The 12,257-nt window shown below is 40.0% G+C and overlaps 1 protein-coding gene across 1 annotated transcript; it reads left to right on the top strand.

Moving 5' to 3' along the window:
- The first annotated feature begins 1,584 nt into the window (after nt 1-1,584).
- On the top strand, nt 1,585-2,889 carry LOC126882611 (uncharacterized). Its single transcript, XM_050647584.1, has one exon. The coding sequence runs from the start codon at nt 1,585-1,587 to the stop codon at nt 2,887-2,889; it is 1,305 nt and encodes a 434-aa protein (XP_050503541.1).
- The last annotated feature ends 9,368 nt before the right edge of the window (nt 2,890-12,257 follow it).

Raw genomic sequence — 12,257 nt, 5'->3', positions numbered from 1 at the left:
TGGAAGCCCAAATGTGGTGCGTTTAATTGTTATTAACAAATTATGGTAAAATTAGGTGTTTTTCAGGAATTATTAGAAGCCCTGTGAATAAATTGATAGTGTTAAGGTCTTTCCGGTGTATTTTTGGTCGCTGAATCGAATGTGACTAGTCGCGATTACTCAAAATGTGTTCTTATTTTGTTAATAACAAAATAATTGTTTATTCGCCTAACAACTCGAAATGCGTTATCTACAGCAAATTTATAGTCTTCTTCATAGTATTTTTATTGATTCAGTAAATTTCTACTCTACGAGCCCTCTAGTGGGAAAGTTTTGGGGTAGTTCTGATTTCTTTCATTATATATGGATTTTGGGCTGCTGAATCCGAATATGAGGTTTGCGGACAAAATTTCTTGCCGGAACATTGAAAAAATCGCGGAAAAAGCGAAAAATTTCAGCTTTTTTCCGCTTTTTTGCTCAAATCTCGAAAACTATTAACTTTTAGTAAATGGTCTGTTAACAGAAATTAAAGTACTTAAAATTATCTACAAATATCACTAATTACTTTTTTTTTTTCAGACGAACAGTTCGTTCTAAAGTGCAAGTTGAACATTGCCAATTTTTAACGGTCTCGTCAAAACCCACTTTTTACATTCCCAAAACTTTAGTTTTTATTAGAATATTGTCATTTGATAAATTTCTCCTAGTTTTCTGTACAAATAATAAATGTTAGTTCATAATATGAATATGGTATATCTCTTCTGATAGCTTCCATGAATCCATTCTGTAACGTCCCTGGTTTTATGGCCGTCAGCCGGGTGACTGTTGTTCGACTGTTGTTCGTCGCGGTAACAAATTCTTTCCGTGTAATTCGATATGTTTTTCGTCGGCGGCTGATAATGGAAATGTTTATGACACGCGATAGGAGCAGGTGCATTTTGGAGGATAGTAAAAGGGATTTATGGTTTTGTTTGTTGGGTGTTGAAACTTCTAAGAGACGAGAAAAAAACAGATTTGAGGATTTTTCGGTAGTGTTATTTTGTTCTTTGGGGAGTGCGCTGCGAAGAACGGTCAAAATAAAAGACGATTGGAATGTTTTTTTTCGGCGTGTGTGTAAGCGAACGAAGGGTAATTTTTTTTTTTGTTACGGATTAATTCCTTGAGGAAAGGGGTGCGATCGGAACTACTAGTGATCTGCGAAAAAAAATACGAATTCGCGTAATACCGTACTAACTATGTCCGAAGTTGTCGTCTAGAGTGTAGACTTGGAACACTAAATGGCGGATTAGCTGGGACCCGGGAGCAGTAAGACAGTGGCGGATACTAGAGGTGGTGTCTCATCGCCATCGCAAAGGACGTCAACCAGTTCGTGTGTTTGCTGAGACTTCGGAAGTCGTAGATTTAAGGTAATTGACTTTTCTTATTTCTTAGTAGGACCTTAGAACATTATAGACGGTTCGATACAATGGTGGCAGCGGTGGGATAGATTAGTTATTAGTTGTCGTGGACATTGGGCTGTCTACTCGGGGTATAGGTGTGACGAGAACCAAGCGAAAGGCACGGTCGACGGGTGTAAGACTGGGGTTTTTTTTGTCTCTAAAAACCATGGCGGAAGTTGGTGACGAGGTAGATAGGTTGAAACAAGAGTTAGAAAAGGCGAGAGAGGAAGTATGCAAGTTACAAGATGAGAGACAGAGGGTCACACAAAACGAACTGAACTATTTGAGGAAGGAAATGGAAGAACTGAGAATGGCCGGAAATAGGAGGGTGGAAATGATAGGTGCCAGAGAGGTGAAAGAATGGTGTGGTAGCGAAGGAGAGATGAGTGTAGAGGAGTTTGTTGAGAGAGTAGAGATGTTGCAGCAAATTAATGGGTGGACTGAGCAGAACACAGCTGATTTGGTGAGACGAACAATGATTGGCGAGTCGGCAGAATTTTTGCGAAATGCGACGAGTCAGAAGCAAGAGGGATGGACATGGAAGGAGATAAAAGGGCTGCTATTGCAGCGGTTTGGGGTGAAAAAAGACAGAGTGGAGGAAATGGCGAAACTAATGAACATCCGACGGAAGGAGGGGGAAAATTATCGGAGATTCGCTGATAGGTGTAGAACAGCGGCGCGCTATGTTGTGAAAGAATATGAGAAAGAAGAGGAAAAGCAAGTAGCGAATGAGATTCGAGAGGAGATGATCTTGGGAGTATTCATGGAGGGTTTAAATAGCGAGGTACGACGTGTGGTGAAGGCTAGGAAGGGAGTAAATACCCTGACGGTGGTATTGGATATGTTGAAGGACATAGGAGAGGAAGGTGACCGGAAAAGAGTAAGGAAGGTGAGGAAGGAACTAGAGGAAGAAGAAGCAAACAGCAGCGGTTCTGAGGAGAGCTTTGCGACGGTAGTAAGCAATAGCAGCGAGCGAAGAGGAATTCGGCGGATCGAAGGTGAGAAGAAGGAAGGATTTGTAAAGATGAACCGCGCAGATGCTATAGTAGCGGGCGGGAGTAAATGGCATGATAGGGCGAATCCGGCTGGAGAAGTGCAAGGAGAGCGGCAGAGATCACTGCGCAGAGTACCGTACACCCCATGTAGGAGGTGTGGACAGGTTGGTCACTGGACACGGGAGTGCACGATACATCTGGGCAACCAGAAGAGTGGAGAGTCACGTTGGAAACCGGAAGAAGGAACACGGGTGGGGAAAAGGGCGAGCAACGAAGAATGCTTTCAGTGTGGGCGACCGGGGCACTTTATAAACACATGTCCACAGACCATATGCGATAATTGTGGATATGGCGGTCACGTGTGGAGACAATGCCAAAATACTGGAACATCCGCGAGGAGGGGCCCATTTTCGCGGCGACAACGGCCATGGGAATCAGATAAGTCAGACAGGGGGTGGAAGATTATGCGAGCCTAGCCGGAAGACGGGCTGAAAGCCGTAGCGTTTCCCCAAACTAGGTGGCCCTCCAGGTTCCCCTAGCTTGGAGATGGCCCAGAAAACTGGAGGGGGATATATTGGGAAAGCGACCGTAACCGCAGGGGGAGTAACATCCTTGATAATTACCGCCGATTTTCAAGGGGCTAATAGAAAAGTTTTAGTGGATACGGGAGCCGATGTAACCTTACTGCGAGAAGCTGTGGAGGGTGTACCAGTTATCACCGGCCGAAGCGAGACCATTACGGGGGTGACGGGGGTATGTCAGCGCATCCAGGGTAAGCAGAAGCTAAACGTAACCATCGGTGATACCGCAGCCATACATGAGGTATGGATAGTCGATGTGGACTGTGGAGCTGAAGGTATATTGGGACTCGATCTGATGAAACGACTTGGACTGGTGATCGACGTTAATAGAAATGAATTGCGGACGAAGGAGGCCATGATACCTGTTATACGGAAAGTCACTCACGAGATACTGGGAGATAAAAGGAGAAAAGTAACATTTGATTTACATCGAAACGAAATCAAGGAGTATCATGTGGAGACAACAATGAAAAAGCTAGGAAATGACGGTAGGGGGGTTAACCGTAAGGAAACTTCTGCTCGACGAACATTAGTGATCGCAGCGGATAGTCATGGACGCTTCCTGAAACCACTTCTTCAGCGATGGATTGGAGATGAATGGGAAATCGAGGAAATGGTTTGGCCAGGTCATGGTACTGTAGATATTATTAATGGGGTACAGCAACGGACGAGTACACTTGGAACTAATGATTGCCTCGTTTTGTTAACGGGCACCAACGATATTCGGCGGAAACAACAAGAGCAAGCAAATGATGCAAGAGCGAGGTTATTTGTGAAGACAGAAAAACCTAAGATTATTCTCTGTAATCTACCAAAACGATTCGACGTAGTGTCAGGTTCTACTGTTGTAGAAGACATCCGTCAACATAATTTGGACTTGTTAATGGTGATGCAGATACATATGAATGTAGATCTGGTCGATATATACAGCGGCACAAGGAGAAGCGATTATACCAAGCAGGGATTCCATTTTAACCTTAAGGGAAAGATTAAGTTAGCAGAAAGGATTCGAGAGGTCTTGCAACCCGACAAGAGATGCTGTGAGAGGCAAGCGTTGACAGAATATGTAATGCGGGATAAATATTGGGAAGTAATCAAAGGAGTGATGGAACAAAATGCACGGCAGTGTACAGAGAGCAAAAGCAAAACGAATAGGGAACGAAAGAAGACGATAAAGCTTACAGCTGATGAAAGTGGGATACGTGGTGGAATAGAATTGAAGAATCGTGTTAAGTTACTTGAGGCAGAGGAGGACAATATCCCCATTATTTCGCACCAAAGTGAAGAGCATAGAGAGAACCAGAAGAAACATGTCGAGTTTGTACGGGAATATTTCAAAGAAACAAAGGAAAATGGAAGGAGCAAGGAAGACGAATTTGTGTGTTTGCAGAGGACTCAGATTCAGGGAGATCATATGGATGAAGGAGAGTATTTTAAAGTAATAGATGGCGAGATTCAGCGGGCACCAAAGGATCGGCGAATAAGAGCAATTTGCGGCGGAGTCTGTCAGAAAAATTGGGAGCCAGCTGAAGTGGTACTAAAAAGTAGGGCCCACCTGCCAGCCTGGAGCGAAACTATACTAAAAGCCAAAATTAGAGGACCGAACCAACCAGAGGAAATAATTGTCGAGCAGTTTGGACACCTACCATCAGGTGTTAGAGTGAACCGAGTGATGGCAACGCGAATGGGAGATAATGTATGGGTGAAGTTCATAAATTGTAACCAGGAATCCGTGGAGCTAAGTTCGGGAAGAGTCGTAGGAAAGACGGCAATAATCACTCGAGATAATACCAAGATGGTGAGACAGGTGAGAGTTGAATCTCAAGGGTCCGACTTCACAGAGGAAATTCACGAGAAGTTGGCCCACTTGTCAGTTGGGCAGGAAAAAAATATAGGGGAGATATTGCTTGAATACCGCGATGTGATGGATGCAGAGACGGAGGGGGAATTCTCATGTACTAATCAGGTGCAACATAAGATCATCACGGGGGATGCTGCCCCGATAGCTAAACCGGCTTATAGAGTGCCTTTCCGCTTGCAGGACGAGATGAGACGGCAAATACAGGATCTTCTGGACAAGGGTATAATTGCACCGTCGACTTCACCATGGGCAGCGCCAGTGGTGTTGGTAAAGAAAAAGGCTCTGGAGGGGGAGGAGGCAAAGTACAGGTTTTGTACTGATTTTAGGGGGTTGAACGCGGTGACAAGGGCGGACACCTATCCCCTTCCCAACATAAATGAAACATTGGATCGGTTGGGAAAATGCCAGTGGTACACGACCATTGATCTAGCCAGCGGGTACCATCAGATTGAGATCAGACCAGAGGACCGAGAGAAGACTGGGTTCAATACGATTGATGGACACTATGAATATAACCGGATGGCGTTTGGACTGTCAGGAGCACCAGCGACGTTCCAGAGATTCATTGACGCGGTACTAATGGGAATAAAGGGGACGGAGTGCTATGTTTACTTGGACGACGTAGTGATTTTTGCAGCGGATGAGACGGAACACAATAGGCGGTTGCGAAATGTTTTACAGCGGCTACGTGAAGTAGGTGTTAAAGCGAACCTTAAGAAATGTCAGTTCATGATGAGTGAACTGATATATTTGGGTCATTTAGTCACCAGCGCAGGTGTAAAACCTGACCCACAGAAGGTTGTAGCAATACGCACATATCCGCGGCCGAAGACTGTGCGAGAAGTACGCGCCTTTCTGGGGTTGACGGGATATTATCGGCGGTTCATAAAAGGGTATGCGGAAATAGCTAAGCCGCTAACGGAACTAATAAGAGTGGAAACTACGTTTGAGTGGACCCCAACTAGAGTGGAAGCGTTCGACCGACTAAGAGAGAGTTTGTCGAAACACCCCGTATTGCGCTATCCAGATTTTGAACTGCCATTCATCCTAGCGACTGATGCGTCGGAACTAGCTTTAGGTGCGGTTTTGTCACAGCGACTTGGAGGAGAAGAGCATCCGATAGCCTACGCTTCAAGGCAACTCAACACGGCGGAAAGAAACTACTCGGTAACGGAGAAGGAACTTTTAGCGATGGTTTGGGGAATCGGTCAGTTTAGGTGCTACTTATACGGGCGGAGGTTTAGCGTAATCACCGATCATGCGCCGTTACGTTGGACGTTGCAGGTGAAAGATCCGTCGTCTAGACTAGCGAGATGGCAAATGAAACTGGCCGAGTACGAGTATGAGGTAGTGTATAAGCCGGGAAAGAGACACGTAAACGCGGACGCTTTAAGTAGAGCCGTAGCAAATGTTAGGCGCGATGAAGATTACTCAATAGATCGGGAGTGGATCAAAAGAACTCAAGAGTCCGATAACGAGTGCCAGCGCTATGTCAACAGTGGTAGCGAGGAATATCGAAAGGATTTGGACGGCGTACTATACAAAGTGACGGGCGGTAGGTGGCGAGTCGTAGTACCCGTAAAAATGAGAAATCGGGTGTTGAAGCGGACACATGATGAACCGAGTGCGGGACATTGTGGGGTACAGCGGTCACTTCAGCGGGCGGAGTCGCAGTTTTACTGGGAAACCATGCAAAAGGACGTAAGAAAGCATGTTGAGGACTGTAGAGAATGTGGACGGACGAAAAGTGTAAATAGGGTGCCCATTTGTGAACCATACCATACGTCTAGACCTCTCGAAATGGTAGGAATGGATATAGTGGGTCCTTTGCCACAAACGCAGAGAGGTAATAAATATCTCTTGACGTACGTAGACCACTTTACGCGATATGCTGAGGCGATACCCATAAAAGACTTATCGGCCGAAACTGTGGCGCGTGTTTTTGTGAACGAGGTCGTCCTTCGGCATGGAGCGCCGGAGCGGTTACTGACGGATCAAGGGACAAATTTTGTTTCGGAGCTAATGAAAGAAGTTTGTAGACTATTGGGAATCAAGAAGATTCAAACCACGGCGTATCGGCCCCAAGTAAATGGACGGGTGGAGCGATTGCACCGAACACTTATTGGAATGGTGAAGCATTATGTGAACAGTAAGGCACGGGACTGGGACGAACATATAGGACTGGCGCTAATGGCTTACCGGAGTGCGAAACATAATGCTACGGGCTTCACCCCAAATTGGTTAACCTTTGGGAGGGAAGTACATATTCCTTTTGACTGTGACGTGGGACCGAGAATAGATGACCGAGGAGAGTTAAGCTACCCAGCGGAACTGCGAAGGCGACTGGACGAGGCTTATATATTAGCAGCAGAACAAGCGCGGAAACTAGAACAAACTAATGCCGAGAGAATGAATCGGGGAAGGCACGAGAGAAATTTAAAGGAGGGTGATTATGTATATATTCAAAATCCGATCGTGCCCAGCGGAGTCAGTAAGAAGTTTTTCAAACCATGGAGTGGGCCATACAAAATCATAGAAAAACGCGGGGCTGTGAACTACGTGGTAGATAAGGGCGACGGTAAGACCCAAACTTACCACATAGATCGGCTAAAATATTATAAAGCCTGGGAAGATCCAGACGTATCGGAAGAACAAATCGGCAACCAAGCAAAACCTACGTTATCCCTTCCGCGAATAATAGAAGATGGAGTAGAAGAGAGACCCAGAATGACCGACGACGAAGGAAGCGACGAGGAAGGAGAAATTGTATGGGGTTATGCACGAGAACCAGAAGTTAACGACGATGACTTAGGGGGTACGGCAGATATTTATTTATTTATTTATTTATTTATAAAAATCCAAACAGGTCCTAAAACCTTTTTACATGGACAGTTATAATCGTAAACTTTATATAACAAATATAACTAATATATACAGTCATTAGCACAACTATTGATAGGCAGATATAGAAGACTTTAACACAAAAACAGCTAGACTAATGATATCTATTATCCATCTACTAGTTTAAAGTGCTCTTGCACTATATGTCTATAGCAACCAACTGACATTGTAAAATCAATGTTTTTTACTAAATTTATATTGTTCGCTAGTTTCAACATGGCCTCTAGAGGAGAGCAAACAGATGTTCTTATTTTTCCAAACAACAACTGATATCTCGTTGCTTTTCGAGGAACATTAAATGGTATCCGCATTCGTAAATCAATTGTACCTGAAATATTATTAATTATTTTATATAAAATCATTGCCATTACAAATTTGCGCCTACTAGTCAAAGACAAAACTTCAAATTCTTCCCTTAGCATGGTTGATCTTATGGTTCCATAATCAGGCCATCGATGATGTTTTTTGAAATACAAATAACGAAGAAACTTATTCTGAACTTTTTCTAGTGCCTCTAAATGTACTTGAGGTTGTTGTCCCCAAATAATGGAACCAAATTCTAATATTGGTCTAACTAAAGTATTATATAATATTTTTATACCCTTAATACTAGTAAAATCGCAAGTTTGTCGACATATAAAACCCAGCATACGGTTCGCTCGTTTTGCAGCTTTACCAATATGTGTAGCAAATGACAGTTGATTATTATAAATCAAACCCAAATCCTTGACCTCACTGGTCCTTTTTAAAACATTCAGTCCTATTAAATAATCAAATACTATTGGTTCTCTTTTACGGGTAATAGACATAACGTAGCACTTATTTATATTGAATTTGATCTTATTATTGTCACCCCATAATAAAATGTTCTCAATATCCCTTTGAATCATTACGCAATCCCTAACAGTTTGAATTATTTTGAATAACTTAAAATCATCTGCAAATAATAAGTAATCTGAATACTGGATGACGTTTGCTAAATCATTTATAAACATTAAGAACAAAAGTGGTCCAAGATTAGACCCTTGTGGTACTCCCGAGTTAGCCTTAAATTTACCAGAAGTATTTCCATTGTGTTTTACAACAAAACTCCTATTCTGCAAATAACTTTTAAATAACTTTATTAGATTATCAGATAAGCCAAAATTACATAACTTTCTTAAAAGAACATCGTGTTTTACTTTATCAAAGGCTTTTTCGAAATCCGTATACACTACATCCAATTGCAATTGTTTTTCTAACGCATTGTTTGCAGACTCGGTGAATGAAATAAAACTTGTGTTTATCGAGCGACCCGACATAAAACCATGTTGATGATCATTAATACTATTTTTGATGTGATTATATACATGAGCATGCAATATTTGTTCGAAAATTTTTGATGGAGCACACATAATAGCGACTCCTCTATAATTTTCAATATCTCTTTTGTTACCCGCCTTAAATATTGGAGTAATTGAAGATAGTTTCCATTTTTCTGGAAATTTTGAATAAGTTATTATTAGATTAAAAATATGTAATAATGGTAACTTTAACCACTCTTGGCATGCCTTTAAAATATACGGGGGGATGCCATCTATACCGGCAGCTTTCTTTGGTTTCAGCTTTTTGACTGCATTATCATAATCTACGCTTGTTATTGATGGTAAATTCAAAACATTGTTATTACTAACAATATTTGTAAAATTAGTGTTATAGCTAGAAATGTCGGTAGAATAAACAGATTCAAAATATTTCGCAAACTCATTAGCAGTATCACTCTGATTTATTTCTTTACCCCCAAAATAAAATATTTCTGTTTGATTAGACTTAGAATTCTTATTATTAATGAAATTCCAGAAATTGTTAAACTCATTTTCTATATTTTCCTCAATTTGCCGTATATATTTCCTGTGCTCTATGTTAATTAATGATTTCAGTTTTTTTCTGGTCTCTATAAATTGATTGTTAAAATAAATTGAAACATGTCTTAACTTTCTAAAATTATTTTTTTGTTTGAGCAACTTTTTGATATCAGGCGTAAACCATTTCGGAAAATTAGAATAATTCTTGTAAATATTATATTGTGGTACAGATCCTTCAAATATATTAAGTACTTTTGAGTAAAAGATATCTAGAGCTTTATCTACCTCTATTTCCTCTGTTACAGCTTCCCACGTCATATTTCTCATCAAATCACACATCAAATCAAAATTTGCTTTTTTAAAATTAAATCTATTACCAACTAACTTATCTGTTTGTCTAAAACTTGATACTGTAAATGAAAGTTGAATTTCCAGAGATGGATGTAATCTATCTTCCTTTACTAACGGTAACTGCTCTTGACATACCTTACAACTATTTATATTATCTGCAGATGCTACTACTTGATCTAAAGTTTTGCCCTGCCAGTTTTTTACATTGTTATAAAGCAAAAATGAATTAAAATTTAAAAACTCAATCATACTTTTAAACTTAGCACTTCCATTAGTAAAATCTAGATTTTCGGTTCCTTTAATTTCTGCAATATTGAAGTCGCCAAAAATAAACGTGTTATTAATATCAGTAATATGTGTTTGTAACAATTCGAAGCAATTCGCATAGTCATGTAATTTACAATCTGGTGGAATATACACTCCAATTAATTTTATACTTAATTTGTTATTAACTTTTAAATCCGCAACCAAAATTTCAAAAGATGAACAATGTTGTGTTACTTTTAAAATCTTATGCTCCTTTTTTATTACCATTAATACTCCTCCTCCCTTAGTTTTGCCAGAAATCTCCTGGTTTCTGTCAGATCTCAATAAGTTAAATACATTTATATCAATTAGTTCTCCATCAACCATATCCTCCCGAAGCCATGTTTCTACAGCTACTACTACATCATAATTACCTTCCAAGCAATTTTTATAGAATTCCGCAGTTTTCGTGTTAAGTCCCCTACAATTCTGAAAGTTTATGTGAATCCCTGTCATGAATTGAGTTGTCCCCTGATATCAAATCCTAATCATATTATATTTATTATTTAATATATATTTTTTTTACACCTATTTTATTTCTACTATACCGTAGTAAATTCTTTTCATACATTTTTGACAAACCAAATAACTTAAAACAATAATTGAAATAATTTAAAACATCCAGTTTTTCTATAAGTAACTCATTAACAACATCAATATTTTTATCCTCTTATAAACTACAAACCAAAATCAACGAATTTAAGTTCCAAATTAATATATCTAAATTACTATCAACAAAAACTTATCAGTCACTAATATACACATTACAGAAACTTTGAGTATAAAGTAGCCCACACACGTTAATTGTCAAGATCCGATTCGCAAGTAATCACTTTAATTTCATCATTCTTCTTTATAAATACTCTACCATCGTAACTCCATGCCTCAGTCTTCCCGAACTTACTCCTTGCCTTCTTCAATAATGAATACCTATGTTTCGTTAGATCTTCATTCACAAATATTTTTGTTTCTCTTAATTGTCTTCTAGCACTTAGAATTTCCTTTTTCTTCAAATAAGAACTAAAGTCTACCACCACTGTTCTCGATTTATTAGTTTGCAAGTTTAATTTACCTTGTCTGTATAAATTAGAAATTTCGCTGGAATTGCATTTTATTTTCAATGTGTTGTTTATAATATTTATGACAACGGACATCAAATTTTCATTATTAGTTTCATTAATGCCATCAAAACGCAGGGTCCTTTTCTTTTGAAGTGCCTCTATGTCATCAATTGTTTTTGATATGTTGCTAATTTCTGTTGTGTGTGTTTCTATGTTTGTTTTCATATTTAATATTTGTTGTGATACATCATTAAGTGTATCCTGAACTGCATCAAATTTTTTCTCCAAATTATCTAAATTCTGGTCCAGTTTTGTCATAAACTTTTGACATACTTTTGATATTATGACTTCTAAACTGTTTTCGTCCAAAGAAGCACCACTTGATAAGATTCCGCTTCTAGTTTTTGTTGCCATTATACGTGTATGGATCCCTTTAGCAGTTATTAATTTAATATTCACCAATACACTGTATTACTGCAATTGCTCAAATTTCTCTATTAATTAGTATATTTCTAACTTACTTGGACCTTCACTAAGTACTGCAACATCAGTTGTCACCACTCAACAAAGATGAGAACTTTATTACTGAAACGAATTACTACTTATTTTAAAAATTTCGGGAGCACTCATATACACGACTATTCACAACGAGTGACCTTGACTGTTATATTGGAGACGTTCCGGACGAATCGAGAATGATAACCCCAAGAACGAGAAGGCCTCCACAGCGATACACTCCAACCTCCGATGGAGTTAACGAAAGTGAGTTCTGGACAGATGACTCCGGTCTCAGTGAAGAACTGCAGGACTTACAGCAGCTTACGGACACCAACAGTGAAGAAGAGCAGATGGTAGCGGCAGAAGTAGGGGAAAGTTCGGGTGACGAGGAAATCCTAGACGTAATTAACGAAGCAACCGTGGAGGAACCTGGGTTATCAA

Source organism: Diabrotica virgifera, chromosome 3, assembly GCF_917563875.1.
Source record: "Diabrotica virgifera virgifera chromosome 3, PGI_DIABVI_V3a".
Classification (NCBI taxonomy): domain Eukaryota; kingdom Metazoa; phylum Arthropoda; class Insecta; order Coleoptera; family Chrysomelidae; genus Diabrotica; species Diabrotica virgifera.
The sequence above is the reverse complement of the archived record's forward strand: the minus strand, read 5'-3'. Positions and strand labels throughout refer to the sequence as shown.